The 16874-nt window shown below is 38.3% G+C and overlaps 2 protein-coding genes across 2 annotated transcripts; both read left to right on the plus strand.

Annotated features, from left to right (window-relative positions):
* Positions 1-1979: 1979 nt before the first annotated feature.
* Positions 1980-11079, plus strand: LOC118454235 (transmembrane protease serine 5). The gene is made up of 10 exons (XM_087847945.1): positions 1980-1994; positions 2639-2897; positions 6669-6761; positions 7641-7775; positions 8123-8288; positions 8787-8965; positions 9550-9648; positions 10036-10178; positions 10355-10516; positions 10989-11079. The coding sequence occupies exons 1-9, from the start codon at positions 1980-1982 to the stop codon at positions 10514-10516; spliced, it is 1251 nt and encodes a 416-aa protein (XP_087704071.1). The 3' UTR covers positions 10989-11079.
* A 1543-nt stretch (positions 11080-12622) lies between these two features.
* On the plus strand, positions 12623-16529 carry LOC102780409 (persulfide dioxygenase ETHE1, mitochondrial-like). The gene is made up of 7 exons (XM_087848360.1): positions 12623-13200; positions 13706-13850; positions 14272-14420; positions 14542-14671; positions 14809-14898; positions 15202-15318; positions 15461-16529. The coding sequence occupies exons 1-7, from the start codon at positions 12991-12993 to the stop codon at positions 15505-15507; spliced, it is 888 nt and encodes a 295-aa protein (XP_087704486.1). The 5' UTR covers positions 12623-12990; the 3' UTR covers positions 15508-16529.
* Positions 16530-16874: the final 345 nt, after the last annotated feature.

Consider the following 16874-nt stretch of genomic DNA (forward strand, 5'->3'; position numbering starts at 1 on the left):
ACAGTCACATCAGTCTTCCCATCCACCTCCAATCAAAATATCAAACTATTTAAAGAATAATTTGCATAACCTGTGTTGTAGTGCAAGTCAATACTGTTCCTTTAAATCAATAATACCAAGAAGGAAAATCCATTGTGTGAATATTTTCAGTATTCAATGTAGGAAATTTAGAAAACAAATGACAAATACATGTATCTCTGCAATTACGTGTAGTTAATAAAAGAAATGCTTCAAGATCCAAATTGTCAGAGTTTGGCTGTGATAGAAAAACAAACCCAAGTTTAATACACTCTGTGTTTGACTTGCAGCTTCCTGACAGTAACTCTGCCATTCTGTCATTTAAATAGCTGATGTGTCTTTCTTCACTGGATAAAAAAATGATACTATTAAGTTGAAAATGCTGCTGTACCTCGAGGGCCACTGCCAAGACGGCAAACACGAGTTCCTTCACTCCTCTTCTGACTGATACCTCTGGGAGGTGAAGCTGGCAGAGCTGTGTCTGTTTGACAAGCTGAGATTGGTGCGAGTTGTATGGAGTAAATAAGGCGATGCGGGAATGCAGAAACAAACAAAGTGTACGTGCTTTATTTATTTATGGATCCTGTCAGTCTCATGAGCAGGCAGAGGTACTAAAGCTCCTCAAAAAAACTACAATAAAACTACTCCAACTATTTACAACAAGCAAGTGCTTCTAAGCAATACCAAACCATGAAACATTACATAGAACAGTTGATGAAAAAATAAAATCACAATAGTTGCTCCAATAGTAGAGAAAGCAGTGACAGTTTGCTCAGCTAAATAACACAGAAACAAGATATCTCAAGAGGATCGTATTTTGTAGGGTCTATATTTTGAATTTACAAATTGTTTGCTTCATTTTGTTACTTTTTTTCCGTTTTTTCTAAGGTAGCCACAAAATATGTCAAACATGTCAGTCCAGACGGAACTGATATTCATGATCCTTATAGATCACAAACTTTTCTATGTGAGGCAGATTCTCCATTTACATGCACAAATTGAAATCTTTGAGACTGATACAATTAAAACCACGGCGGCACAGTTATTATTTGAATTTTGAATTTTTGTTTTTTTACTCTAAACTATTATTTTGTATGGCATGACTGTGCAGTCGTTGCCTCTCTTTAGAGAAACATTCAAGCCTGATGATTGGCTGAGGCGCTGTGTGTCTACCTGTCCAATGCCGATGTTCCATGTTTGCTCCCAGAAGTAAAGTCACTGTAACCTAGAACAGGTGAGGTAACACTACGACGGGTCAGTTGTCACTGCCACCACTCTGCGCCCTCTCATGCCGTAATTTGATAGGATGAACAAAATACCACTGAAAAGAGTGACCACAAAAAGACACACAGAAACAATCCTGCCTCTTCAGATTCATAATGGGACCTTTATTCTTAGATACATATCTACTTCATCTGCATGAAACTGAACTATGTTTTTGTATCTGTACTCACACTGTGGCCTACTTGTGAGTGGAAGAGGCTCATTGGTATGATGCAGATTATCTTCTGTTGTTAAACTCTGACCTAAGCGCACAATTATCCCCATGCATATTTCATAGACTGCCAGCAACAACATATCTGTTACTGGCCTGACTGCTGCAGCCTCGTTGGAGTTGGAGAAGTAGGACGAGGAGAGAGGAGAGGAAGGAGAAGGAGAAAGGTGCTGAAGGGTGTGACACAATGAAAGGATTAAGTGGGAGGACGAGGTGAGCTGCAGAATCACAAGAGCGGGAGTGACAAACTGTAACCTGCGTGAGCTGAAGAGGATGGATTCACAGTAGGAGAGCAGATATCTTTGGATTAAAGATGCACAGGAGCCAGCAGGCACCTTTGGAGTCTTGTCACTGACGGTGATGCATTTCTTTTCCTGGCTGTGGTACAAGCCGGTTTAATAAGTGGAGGAGGCGCGTGGATAAATAATCCCATGCATACAAATGAAGCCAATGCATGCAAATCTCCATGGGTGACGTTCAGGTGAGCGCTCTTGAAAATATATGTTGATGAGACTGACACACAAGAAAGTCACAGAAGTTGTTGTGTTATGAACAATGTGGGTAACAGGTGTCTTTTCTTGCACACGTTTATCACAGAAAAGTTGCATCCACTCATATTTTTAATATAACTAATTTTTGAGAGTGCTATTATCTTACTTTGCATTTTGAATAACTTTGAATAACGTTTCCATGGATTCATTAGTATTTTTATCGTACCATGCCTGCGTTTCGGTAGTTCTTAGGTCAATAATTAATAGTTTCAGTACATATTGCAGTCTAACTGCCCATTGTAAATTTAATATACATTATATTATGTGTCAATTCTAGCAGTCAAAATCCATCAGAATGTCAGAGTATTTCTTACAGATGCATTGTTGGAAGCTCACGTTTTGTCATAACTTTGTTAATTTTGCAGGTTCTAGCCAAGGTTTCTGTGTTTGTTGGCAACAAAACCTAAAAAGTATGGCTCAGAAAGACAGCACCAGCTCTTGTCATCAAGCGAATGCACCAAACTTTTTATCGCCTCAGCACTGGACATCAACATCTTTTCAAAGTCCAATCAGTCATGAAGTATCGAGTATATCGTCTTTGGTCCCTTCTACAGTCCTCACATTCATACCCCAGTATAAACCCACAACTAATGGAAACCCACATCCAGAAGATCTGCCCTTTTCTGATGAGACCCCAAAGCTGCAACCTCTTGAAGCATCACCTTCTAGTTCAGTGTCCTCAGAAGCCCAAGATCAAAAAAATGTGACGTCAGCGGCTCCTTGTAGTGAAAATCCTCAAGAAGTTCCGCAGAGGATTCAAACAGATGGAGGTCCACTGCAGGACACATCAATAGGTATCATGTTTCCAAAAGAGCTACATGATGGAGTGCCAGGTATGTAATAATTGAAGGTGTTACTTCAATGTACAGTTTTGATAATGTGCCAGGAAAAATCACACTTTGAAACAGGGGGCCAACACGCTTTGCTTTATCTGTTGGTGTAACATCCTCTCCTTTTCTGAGAAAGCATTTCATAAGATCTTTGAGCCCAGCTGACACAGGATCAAAAGTACACTGATAGTGAAATGTATGTGGTTGTATCAGGGATCGGGGTTCTGTGTAGGCCAGTGTATTCCTTCCACAAGCTTAAAAAAAATTACTTTATGGAGTTTATATTGTTCACAGGAAGCTGTAAAGTGGCGACAAACTGTTCCTAAAATCCATCCATCCATCCATCCATTCGCTTCCGCTTATCCTTTTCAGGGTCGCGGGGGTGCTGGAGCCTATCCCAGCTGTCATAGGGCGAGAGGCGGGGTACACCCTGGACAGGTCGCCAGTCTGTCGCAGGGCCAACACACAGGGACAGACAACCATTCGCACATTCACACCTAGTGGCAATTTGGATTATCCAATTAACCTGTCCCCACATTATTATCCAATTAACCTATCCTAAAATCCTGAAAGCATTTTAGAAAAAATTACACAAAGATTTTACAAAAATACCACCATGTCAGATACGGAAAGGTTTGGCATTTTAGAAGTACCCATTTATACTGTACCCATTTAGATTAGATTAGATGAAACTTTATTAATCACTTCGGTGGGTTCCTCCGGGAAATTCAGTTTCCAGTAGCAGAAGTTGCATGTTACAGATACAATAAAGGGGAATGAGAGTAAGGATATAAGCATAAATATGCCATATATACACATATATAAATGCAGAATATATAATAGGGATAAATAGGAATACCAGTGGATTGCACATTCGAGTGAGTCAGTTTCCCCTCCCTCTCTCCTCCAACGAGGAGTTAAACAGTCTGATGGCATGTGGGACAAAGGAGTTTTTAGGTCTGTTGGTTCTTGACTTTGGGAGAAGCAACCTGTCCCTGAGTAGGCTCCTCTGATTATTTACGACCGTGTGCAGAGGATGCCCAGCATTGTCCATAATCTCCATCAGTTAGCGTTAAACCTAAAAGTTAGATAAGCATATATTTTCAAAATGAAACTGAATGATCCAGCTTTACATTGATGCAATCAACAGTACTTGTGTTAGATGCTATTTACAGGTGAGGTGTAACTTTTTGTTTTATGGGAGAAAACTGATTTAAATCAAATATTATTAGCAAAGTGTGTGAATCCCAAAAGATGACTTAGTCATTGTAATTGAGATTTTTAATTACCAGTGCACTGGTAATTAACTAATATTTAATCAATCTTCACTTATATTAGTCAAATCTCTTAGCCTTTGAGGATTGATTGAAGACAAACACATCAATAAGCGACACATTAACACAGCACTGCACATATTGACTGGTTGACTAAATCATGAATGCATCTTACATCCTAAAGGTTAAAAGTGAAAATGATTATAAATCATGAAGCGTGTGAGGAGACTATTTTGCTGATTTAGAAGACAATATATCTGTTCAGAATTCATTAAATAAAACCCAAAGTTACTGTATCATGATTGTGTGCCTCACCAGTGCTTCAAACGTGTTATACACCGTTCCATTCAAGCTTTATTTTGTTGTGTCTTGCCAGATTTTTCTTCTTAAGAACAAATAACTACCATGCTCCTTAAAGCAGTGTTTCCATTGCACACTGTTCTCTCACTTCTCAAAGTATCTGCAATTTCTTCTTGCATACTCTGAACCACTCATGAGGAAGCAGCCTTAATGTGATTTTGAAAAATAGCACGTTTCTCACTCCAGCACCCGCTTCCATCCACAGTCATTTGGCAATTTACTATAACTTTGATGAGATACATAGATTTTCTAACACACAGACTGCTGAGGCAGCTGTTTAGATTCTCAGTAATAACATGTGAGCTATTGCTCCTGTGCAATCTTTTTTCTTTATTACTTTTTGACCTCAAAGTGGCCTTGGTGCCGTTGTGCATGAAATAGTTTAAAGGTCTCCTACTGCGGTGACTGGATCTTTTTTCTTGGACTGCCTTTGGCAAATAGAAAGCAGGACAAGAAAAGAAAAGAAAGAAAAAAAGCAAAGAAAATAATAAAAGAAATAATAATAATAAAAATAAAAGAAAATTCATTTGTAATTTTAAATCTGCTTCATATTTGTCACTGATACTGTCAGTTGTATCGATGACTAATTATTTATGCATCTATGCTATCTGTCATTAGCGTTTGGCAAGGCTGTAAATATATAATGCAACAAGTTCTTGCAATTAAACTTTAAAAATAAAAATGACATATCAGAGTACTATGCAGCATGTTAAACAGGCCGTTGCCTCTTTTTCCAACTCCATCAGCCGATCCTTTTATCTGATCATGATTCGCAAAGAATTATAAAGAATTCATCGCTTTGGTTTCAGTTTCTCATTTGTCTCACCTTCAGGCAGGTATAGTTGAAGATAAGCTCAGCTTATCAGCTTCTCCATTCTCTTCCATTTTAATTTAAGGGAAAAACAACTTGTGGCAGAATTTTTCAGTCTGTATTTTTTACACTGTGCCGTCATCATAGTATTACAAATACACCACAGTAGACAGCATTGCAGTGTTATATAGATGAAACAAGAAAATAGTTCCTTTGGAGAAAAAGCATAAATTATCTACTGGAGTTCATGATTTTGTTGCCAAAACGTTACCATTTGTTCCCCTGTCGATGCGAACGCAGCATTTCACTAGTAGTAATCCATCTTGATTGTATCAGTGAAACACAAAATTGATTTAAAGTTGTTGTTTTTTTGCCTTATTTATATTTCATGCAACTCACGCTTTACATATTATGGATATGTTCTGTCCTCAGGATTTTGAGGTTGTCTGAGCAGAACTTTTGTCCCAGAGATGCATATTCACCTTCACACTGATCGCCCTTGACAACTGGTTTAAGTTTTATATCACACTTAAATAATAAAATATAAATAGTTTAACTGCTAAATACTTTAACTGTAAATGTAGCCAAAACATATGGTTACACCACCTGTTTGCCGTATGTTCAAACCTATAATCACAGCTTTGAGCACAAGTGTTTTCTATCCTCGACCTTTATGCATCACTACATTAAGTTACACACAGAAGAATTTACACATGTAAGACAAGTAAAACAAATTCGACTGACTGAACCAACATTTCAATAAATGTTTAATAATGATGGTTGTATATTCACAATAACAATACAACTCAAATTACAGACAGCAGTTTTGCATAATAGTCAAATGATGCCAGATAGCTTATTAACATATGGTGGCACTGTTGCCTCACAGCAAAAAGATCCTGGATTTGAATCCACTGGCAGGTTCTGGGTGGAGTTTGCGTGTTTTCCCTGTGGCTGCATGGGTTTCCTCCAGCTGCATTGTATTTCTGAGTTAACCCTGTGATAGACTGGTGGCCTGCCTTTCACCCTGTGATAGCTAATATAGACTCCAGCCCCCTACAGGTCTCATTTGGATAAATTGTTAAGAAAATGTGCACGGTTATCATCTTTGGCTTGTTCTCACCTAAACTGCACCTATCTAAAATCTAAAAGGGATCTCCAAAATGCACACATTTGTCAAAGTATGATGATATGATAAAACCTCACAGTTAGTTTGGTTTACTACAACTGTCCCAGTCAATTAATAAAGATGATGAAGACAGGATGTCTTGGAGCTCAGAGCTCCTTGCAAAGTTTTAATATTTCTTGTTATTTCTTGTTTGTTTGCAGATTCAAGATCCCATGCCTATACATCTCGTGACCTGTTAATGTTTGTGGGAATCTTTGTCAGTGTAAAAGTGATTATCGCTTCTGCTCTTTTAGGTAACCCACTCTGAAAAGCAAGGTACCTCCAGTACATCAATAGCACGTTGAATTCTAGTGTTTAACCTCCTAGGACCTGGCGTCCACATATGTGGACATCACATTTTGGGTTATTTAGACTAAAATACTCAATTTTGCTCTACAAGGTCCTGATATCCTTTTACGAGGACATTATACTGCTACTGTTCTATCAAAATTTTAAACGAATATCCTCATATGTGGCTCTTATTTTTCTTAAAAACAAAAATAAGATTAAAAAAAATCTGGTAATTCTTTGTTTTTACATTCATCGGGCTCCAATATACCCAAATATCAAAGAGATATTAAAAATGCATGCAGTGAAAGAGATTGGGCCTTAGGAGGTTAAGAAACAAACCTTCTCATCATGCAGTTACCACTAATATTGCAAAAAGAAAATCTAGTTTTAAGTCTGCAGACTTTTTGCCAGATGCAAAAAGAATCAAAAATGTCCTACATCATAATATGCCACTTTAGTATAATAACTGTAATAAAAACCCAGTTATGTCATTCAGCCTTACTGCTTTCTGTAACACATCAGTGAGCATACATAATAGGCTTCTCCGATTACGATTAAATTCAAATGAAATGAGAAAAAAATAAGTTAATTAGTTCTGAACATTCACTATGCCAGTTATTAAATGCTCTATGAAGCCTCCGTCTGGGAAATAAATTACATTGTTGGAAAAAGTGAAACCAAAATACAAAGATAGAGTAAAATGGTTTGCTGAGGTTCCACATTTGAAACCAGCAGCTATTAAGACTGATCTCAGTGTGAGGAGTTTTTAATGTTAATGTTTCACTACCCACTTGAGACATTGTACTGTGTCATCTGAATGTTTTTTTCTCTCTTCAAATTAGTTAAGTTCTTGCTGTTTCCCTCTGAGGTGGGTGAATCACCTCCTCTCTGTGGTGGGAAAGGGAGCTGCACTGTCCCAACCCAGAGGCCCATTCTGTCCAAGAATCCAGTGAACCAGACAGGAAATATGACTGCAGGTAAAGAATTTAAATTTCATAGTAACTAATGCATTTTGTCTCCAAAGCTCCAAGGATGGCAATCTTCACTGCCACTCCAATTTACTGCTTATCTCTCAAACAAAAGATGCTACTTACATATCCATCAAGCATCTGGCAGTTATGTCTTGTGTCTTATGTCTTATGTCTTTTCATGGAAAAGGTTTTCATAGAATATTACCATAATAATTTCTCACATTAAACACCTTATATTCTTAAAATTAATTAAACCACCTATATGGTCATCTTATTTTTTTTCAAAAAGAGCTTCTGCATTTTTTTTTTTTTTTTTTTTTTGCTTGATTTCATGTTCTTCATCTCATATCCAGACTGCTCAGTTCTGGTCAGCAATGGTCAGCGTATTGTTGGAGGAACCTTAGCTACAAAGAACGAGTGGGCCTGGCAAGTCAGCATGCAGTGGAGGGGAAGACACGTCTGTGGTGGTGCCATCATCTCTCCTCGTTGGGTGATCACTGCAGCACACTGCTTTGTTGAGTAAGAGAGACACGAGGAATGACAAGAAATAAGTGTTACTTGTACAGTCAGTTAGCAAAGGCTGTAGTCACGACCACCTGCTCAGTCTGAGGTAACACCATGTTCCTGTTATGTTCAAGTCAAAAGCAGGTAAAGGGTCAAGTAAAAACTTTTTGCACCTTTTGCAGCAGAGCTTATTGGTCACATCACAAATGGAGCTCTGTAAAAGGGGCTCTCTGTTCCCCGTGAGTGTTCATCTTGGATTATGAGCAATGGGTGCAGATTTTTTGAGCACAACTACAAACCAAAAGCAGCTCCTAATGTTTGCAAGGCTAAAATGAAAATAGAAATACATGTAATTTGGCGATGGCTGAGGCCTAAACCGTGATTGTAATAATGCTGGAGGTTGTATGATATTATGAAAAAACATTGAAAAACAAAACTGTGAAAATTAGTGGGCACACACACCGCTACTTAAACCGAACTATATCTACTAACTTTTCTGTCACTCTTCTGCAGTAATAACATGCTTCAAGTAGCTGACTGGACGGTGGTGGCAGGCACTGTAAGCATTGCACACAACTCTCTGGGGCAACACTACAGGGCACTGCAGATCCTCTACCACCCTAACTTTAAGGTTATGCACAATGACTATGACGTGGGACTGCTGCGCACCATAATTGACATGGACATGACGAGTAAGTAAGAGACAGATTGCGCTATCATTCATCAGGGCAACGAAAACCACATCATTTGTTTTTCTTTACGCTGAATGAATGCTGGAGTCTAGTAACTTGTTGAATGTATGTAAACTAGCCAGATTTATGTCACACAAGACAAACAGACAATGTTTCACTGTCTCTTTTTATAACTGTATTTACTTACATTTGACTCATGAAAAGAACTTAATGTGACCTGACGCACGTTTAAACTTTTATCATGATTAAGGTCAGGACAGATTAAATATTTCAAGAAGTGTAATCCCTTTTGGGTTTGAGGGGGAGATTAGGGGCACTTACATCACTGCACTAATCATTGCAATCGCTGTCATATTGCCAAAACAAATATTTAATTTTTACCAAAACTTAAAATAATAAAGAAAGAACGAACTAAAAACTTAACAAAAACCAAATCGTCAGAAGTGAAACTTACTTTTAAGTCAAGAGAAAAACATGTATTACAACAATGTATCATAAACGTGGGTGGGGAAAAAAAGGAAATATGTGATTTCATAACCACGAGAGAAAGCTAACCTTTATCACTTTACTGCTGCTCTTTGTAGGTGGGGTCCGACCGGTCTGTTTACCCAGTCCAACCGAGTCCTTTCCTGATGGAGCAGACTGCTGGATCACAGGCTGGGGATACGTAAATGAAAACACAGGTGCACTGCACTGAAAGACAGATACCTTTGCTACAGTTTGTGATCTTAACAACTGAGCTATGGTCTTTTGGGCTCTAAAAGAAAGTGATTTGAAAACGCAAGTATAATTTAAGTTGGAGCTTCAAATACCTTCAAAAACTCAAATTCATAGTTTCAGAGTTGGAAACAGTAGGACAAAACCTTTTTAAAGAGCCATATTTGTCTAAGACATTAGACTTAATTACTAGATAAAAAAAAAAATATTAAGTATAAAAACAAAGTCTTTTTTCTTTTTCCTGCCATTCATTATTTTTTGAACTGTGTAACATTTCCACTAGTCACCTACAAGTAACCCTTTCTACTTATTTTAATTCACTTTTTGCTGCTGATTTTTTCATTTTCTGTCAGGCTATGTGTCGGAAGAGTTAAGGCAGGCTCATGTTAAGGTAATAGCTCAATCCATCTGCTACGACTTGAGTGTCTATGGTCTCTTCATAACTCCTCGAATGATTTGCGCTGGGAGCATGGATGGAGGGGTTGACTCTTGCCAGGTACACACCCACAGAGATGAAATCTCCTCTCCACAAACCTAGCACAGGTTCATGAAGAATATAAAATATATTTTACAATCTATATACTTTTACAATATACTTTACAATCTATCAAGAGTTGGGTTTCTCCCATTTGATGTTCACAAATTTTGTTTGTGAAATGATTTTCTCTTTAGGGGGACAGTGGTGGACCACTTGTGTGTAAGACATCTAAAGGGGATTGGAAGCTGGCAGGCGTGGTGAGTTGGGGAGAGGGATGCGCACGGCCTAATAAACCAGGCGTCTACAGCAGAGTAACTGAACTGCTTCAGTGGATTGAAAGTTACAAGGACATATAGGTATGGGAAGCACTTTTCCTCACCGCTTGTAAATGTAAAAACCTATCTTTATCTGTCGCTCTGTTTCGAAGAGAAAGTTCTGATAGTTTATTTACTGCATCCGTGTCACAGTCTATCTAAAAATGCTTTTCTATTTTCATTTTGAACTACAACCCTTGACAGATAAGCAGTTTGGCCATATAGCAGATAATAAAACTTCAGCAGTAAAGAAGAAAAAAACTTAAAGGTTAAATGTTAAATCCTGTTGAAGGTTATCGAACCAACATTTCAATACATATTAGTTCTTTAAAGGATGGAGGCAAACCAGATGCATTAGTAAAAGAATACATCAGTAAAATGCAGGAAATGTGATTACTTTTAATACCCTGCAGGACTTTTCATAGCCACAATGCACTATGACAAATTAATGTCATTTGCGAAATATACAATAAAGTTTTTTAAATTGTCCTTGTTTTAATATTTTTTGTTGCAGGATAAAGCAGAGGATTCGGCCGAGACCACCACAGCTGTTCCCGCAACACCTTAAAATCTGACAATGAGATAACTGACAATAAAGATCGACTTGCATCTATCTACCTATCAGTGTTGTTCATTCTACGATAGCGTGCACTGTCACTATTGTCAGTTATAGAAATATAGAAACACTATTATCTGTAGTAGAAATTTACTGCCAGTAATGATACATTTGTAAACGTTTATCAGGACTGGCATGAAAGTGTAGCTGACAAAACAACAAATAAATCAAAGTGAAAATGGGATCGTATTCCTGTCTGATCGCGGCTGCTGACCACAAATGTTAACAGTTATCACAGCGCATGGCGCCTCTTTAGTGTCTAAGTGCACCAATTTAATTGCTGGTGTATAGATTAGTGTGACTTGTCAGGTTCAAGGTACACTAGATGAAAATGACCTGATAACCAATGTTAGCTAAATTTGAAGTACTGATAAACTGTAGAACCAAGCAGTTTCTGATATTTTTCCTTTGATTGTATTATATAAATATTAGTACTAAAGACTAGTATGACTAGTAAGACTAGATGAACAAGATATTATAAATAAAACCAATTATTCATTATTTCAAAACAAATGAATAATAATTACGTTTTGAAAACCTATATTATGTTTCTCACACTCTTTACGTGTGTTCAGTGGCCTTATAACAGGAGTCGCAAACTCATTAGAGTCTATGGGCCATATGCAGCCAACTACTACACATCAGCAGCTCGTTCAGGAGTTCAGGAGTTTGCCACAGTTAAGGTCAATGATTGATCGTTCATCAATACATAAGAGAGTGGGAAAAAGAGTTCAGAGGCAAAAACCACAGCTGACCAAAAACCCTCCCAAAAAACCTCTTGAATATCTCCAAGACTTTTGTGAAAATGTTCTGTCAACTGTTGAGACAAATTTGGAGTTTTTGGAAGGTTCAAATCCCATTACATCTGACAGAAAACTAACACAACATTTCATAAAAAGAACATCGTAGCAACAGTCATACGTGGAGGTGGTAGCTTGATGATATGGGACTGTTTTACTACTTTAGCACCTGGAGAACTTCCAGTATTCATGAACAATGAATTCTGCTCTCTCCCAAAAGATCCTAAAGGAATCATTTCGTGCTCTGAAGATCAAAGGCATTTGAGTTATGATCGGGCAATAATCGGAAACTCACCAGCAAGTCTGATTGGCCTAGTTACTGTCTGGACTTTGGTGCTTTGATATGACTTTAAACCAGCCCTTCATGCTTAAGCACTTTCTACAGCAATTCTTTAAAGAAGAAAGGGCCAAAACTCCTCTATGGTGATATAAAAGAGTCATTTCCAGTTATCATAAACGCTTGATTGCATTTCTTGCTGCCAATGAAATTATCAGTTAAACATGCATTTTGTATTTACTTGCATGATCTTATCAAAATTAGTTTGAGGATCTGAAACATGCAAGTTAGACTTAAAAAAACGACAAAGGGAGCAAATACTGTTTTCATGTAGGTCATCACAAAGCTTTTTTTTGGTTGTTTGTTCTCCATGCGTATTACTCCACTAAAGCGGATGACTGAGCGTTTTATACAAGGTTGTGTTTGGACGATGTTTACTTGCCTGACAGCGTAAATGTCACGTAGGCCGCTGCTACGTTGTTGTGTACATTGCCAGGCCCCTCATTCCAGGACGCATGCGTCTCACTGAGGACGGCGAAGACGGTACTCAGCTGTGCAGGAAGTTAGCCGGCAGCTTCACTTACCCATTAACCCATTTTTACCGCTTAATAAGAAACAAGTTGGCATGGCTCCAGCCCGTAAAAGCAGCTGGTGACAGTGGAGTGTTGTTTTTTTCCAAGGACTGATTGACAGTCAGTGTGATAAGCGGCAGGTAACACAGAGTTCATAGTGCTACTACCCACGGTCTCTCTGCGGAACCTACGCGTACGTGCGGTAGTGTTGCCCGCTATCAAGAGGTTCAAATCAGGACAAATCGGCGACTATGTGTTCGGTAATAAGCAGAGTGAAGCCCGTTCAGCGGGCCCTGGCTTCGATGCTACGGCTCAGGACAAACGCTGACGGCTTGAATTACGCGGCAGCCCAGAGCAGGCGCTTCTGCCCCGGCTTTAGCACTGGAGCTCAGCCGCTATGGGTAACCAGCAGATCCTACTGCGCCAGGATAGCAACGACGGATGGACTCTTCTTCAGACAGGTAGGTTATAAATGATTATACCTTGTCATGTTTGGATCCTCCTGCATTCAGGAAGAAAACGACATTTTCTTTAGGATTTTTTGCAACCGTCTTTACAGCGTTAAGTAGGAAGTGAGGTAGCATTTAGCTCATTGTTATATTTCTGTTAAGCAGCATTTAATTTTAGTTCTTTTAATGCGCGACCAAGTTAGGTTGTTGGATGAATTATGTGGTTCATTTTCGAGTCAAACAACCCTTTAAGTTGATCTATGCGCAGTTTTGTTTCGGATACTAAAACTTGACAGCTAATCTTTCAGGGGCATATGACCCCTGAATGCTTCCTGACACAGTTGATACGGATGTTTTTATATGATAACAAGTTGCTCTATATTATAATCTGTTCTTTCTTTCAGTTTTTTGGTCTCTTACAAACATCATCTATGAATGGATGTGTAACCCTATTGTTTTTTTTTTATTACTGAGTCACACCTGTGTACTCACCTTTTTTCCCTCCTCCCCCCTTTAGTTGTTTGAAGTAGAGAGCAGCACGTACACCTACCTGCTGGCAGACGCAGACACCAAGGAGGCTGTCATCATCGATCCTGTACTGGAGACCATTGACAGGGACCTGAAATTCGTAAGCGAACTTGGACTCAGTCTAAAAGTGGCAGGTACCTACCTTCCCAAAGTTGAGTTCAAACATAACAACTTAAGGAAATGTGCTCCATCTTCCTAACCCTGACACTAAGATGCATTTTCAGATCAGCCCTACTTAAAGCTTGAATGAACTTTATGAAAACATACTTCATTATTACCCTTGGGGCCAAAATAAATATAGTACTGGACTTGTTTGTTTGTATTTCCCTCTTTAAACGTCTGTTTTCTGGGGGAAATTGAAATTGAGTCTCTGTCCCTGAGCCAATATACGTTAATGTGTATTTATATACATACATATATACATACACGTATGTATGTATATATTATATTATAATAATACCTAAGAGTAAATATTATGAAATGAATTTGCAGTGATCTGTGTTCCACTGACTCTTCTTATGACTCGCATTCAAACTTTCTGTTTATTTTTTTAAGTTAACACCCACTGCCATGCAGACCACATAACAAGTACTGGCCTAATGAAGAAAAGACTTGCCGGACTGAAGAGTGCCATCTCCAAATTCAGTGGTGCATCTGCTGATATCCACCTAAAAGAGGGAGACAAGATCCCCTTTGGAAGACACGTATGGCGAAAAAAAAGTTCTTTTTTTTATGATGGAGTGTTTGTAGGTGTTGCATACCTGTTTGGTTTTGTTTGCTTGACAAAACTGATTTAACATGACACTTGTCTTTTCTCTTCTTTAGTCTCTGACTGTGAGAGAGACACCAGGACACACTGATGGGTGTATAACGCTGGTAACTGGGGATCAGACTATGGCTTTCACTGGTGATGCTCTTCTCATTAGAGGCTGTGGCAGGACAGACTTCCAGCAGGGTACGCATGCTCTTTTGGCTTTATTGCTTTATGTGTTTTTGTTCATTTTCATTTGTAGTGTTTCTGTATGAACACAAGGGGGCAGTATTACAGCCATTGCCTTTAGCAGTTTTCTAAGTTTTCTCTTATTTCTTAAGGTTGTGCCAAAAGGCTCTACCAGTCAATCCAGGAGAAAATCTACACCCTCCCTGACCACTGCCTCGTCTACCCAGCACATGACTACTTAGGTTGGCTGAAACACATGCAGACACACATTTATGTATTTTATAGAGTCATTAGTGTGAATGTTTTTATGTAATACACATTTTCGGCTTGTGCTTAAAAGCATTGAAAACATAAAGCTATTAATTTCCCACTAATGGGAGCTGGAACAGATGTTGTATACATGTTGTTTTTATAGTGCATCTTTTGTGTGTCAGAAGCATGTTTCTCTATAAATGTTTTCATTGACCAGATTTAACATGTGACAAAAATCAGGACCACGAAGACTAAACATGTCACACTGGTCTGCATCTGTTTTTGCGTTTCAGGTCAGACGGTTTCTACAGTGGGCGAGGAGCGCAAGTTTAACCCACGCTTGACTAAGAGCATGGAGGAGTTTGTGAAGATCATGAACAACCTGAACCTCCCTAAGCCTAAAAAATTAGGTATTTAACAATAGTATCTACAGCCTTTCACTATCCATGTCATCTCCACATTTCTAGTTCTCATGCCTATGAGACGTCACCACAGGTTTTATGTGCTGAGCGTCACATTTACTATAAACATCTTTTCCTTGTTCTGTTGCAGATATTTCAGTGCCCGCTAATCTGGTTTGTGGACTGCACCATGTTTGAATGTGCTGCACGAAAGACAATACCAATGACATCATTGCACAGTGATAGACATTCTGTGTCTGTTTAGCAGAATTAATCAAACTGCTTGCCATAAAGTGCCTTATTGTGGTTCTGTGTCTAAATCTAAACTGTATATTTTAATTGCTGTTATCATTTATAGTGCAGCTACTGATCAATTGTACTTGAAATAAATCTGCTTCTATTTTGGATATTCAAAATAATTAATATCTGTATTTGATGAAAGAACAGTAATGGTACCCTTTGTTAACTGTGTAAAGTTAAAAGTAAGTTGACTTTATTCAGATTTGTTATTATGTGTAAATTTGGGGAGGAAGAGGAAAGCTTGGATAGGATTGTTACACTGAAGGTTCAGTTTAGAATTTGTGAATGCTTAAAAGGTACAATTGTGTCGTGTAGTCAAGGCCTCACACACTCACAGTACCACAAGCAGTAGCCTCTTTTAATAGCAGGAAAATAAAACTTATGCTGTTTGCATTTAAAACCAATAACAGCTAAGATGTTACTGCACAACATGTCATAGCATTATGAGCTCACAGGTTCCTTTTATATGTTGAAAATGATGATTATTACTTACTCTCTATCTCTAAAAGAAGGAATCAGACTGCAGTGACCCATGCATGCTGTTCTTGTATTTAACAGATCCTCAGCCAGTAAGACGGGTTTGTTTTAGAGTGCTTCCCTTTGACTCAGCCACACAAACTTGCAGCTGTGTGACAATTTGAGCCTGAGGTTTTTGGAGGCCAGAATCAAAATGTTCATAAACAAGTGATTTCATGTGAATATAACTTTTTACTATTGCCTTTTATTAAGAGAGCACCAAATCAGTTGTATGTATCAATTCTGGTTCTCTCTTCATGGGGGAACACCAGGTTAACTCCGACTTTTTATATCTTTTGCTGCTATGGATGAAGCCCTGTGGTGATGATGGTTTGAGCCTGAGTGAATATGGATGTCTCATATTCACCAAAGATTGTCATTAAATAAATTCCAAGTTGAATGAACATGGTGTAGAGCTGTATTTCAATCCTCAAACAGCCTGCTCAGTAAACGCCTCTCTCTACTGTGCATTCAAAGTGTCTTGAATGCAACATTGCATGTGCTTTTGAGTAGCACATTGTAAAATCTAGGATTCAGTATTGTGTCTGTGTGATCTGAAATAAAAGTCAAATTATCTCTGCTTGACCCAGAGATTTATGATCAAGTTCACAGTCAGTGAATAGCTAAAAAAAACAAGATGTACTGATACGAGCATTATTAAATAGATAGTTGTGGTTGTTCCCAATAAAACGGCGAGCCGCAGTGGTCTGTGACCTTGAGTGACTTTACGTTAAAATTAGTTTAATTAG

The sequence above is a fragment of the Neolamprologus brichardi genome, chromosome 11 (genome assembly GCF_056152115.1).
Source record: "Neolamprologus brichardi isolate AB-2024 chromosome 11, ASM5615211v1, whole genome shotgun sequence".
NCBI classification, from domain to species: domain Eukaryota; kingdom Metazoa; phylum Chordata; class Actinopteri; order Cichliformes; family Cichlidae; genus Neolamprologus; species Neolamprologus brichardi.

Coding starts and splice junctions, on each gene's coding strand:
- LOC118454235 (XM_087847945.1), top strand. Junction 7,776..8,122: donor GACAGGAAATATGACTGCAG/GTAAAGAATTTA, acceptor TCTCATATCCAG/ACTGCTCAGTTCTGGTCAGC. Junction 9,649..10,035: donor ATACGTAAATGAAAACACAG/GTGCACTGCACT, acceptor ATTTTCTGTCAG/GCTATGTGTCGGAAGAGTTA.
- LOC102780409 (XM_087848360.1), top strand. CDS start 12,991: ATGTGTTCGGTAATAAGCAGAGTGAAGCCCGTTCAGCGGGCCCTGGCT. Junction 13,851..14,271: donor ACTCAGTCTAAAAGTGGCAG/GTACCTACCTTC, acceptor TATTTTTTTAAG/TTAACACCCACTGCCATGCA. Junction 15,319..15,460: donor CCCTAAGCCTAAAAAATTAG/GTATTTAACAAT, acceptor GTTCTGTTGCAG/ATATTTCAGTGCCCGCTAAT.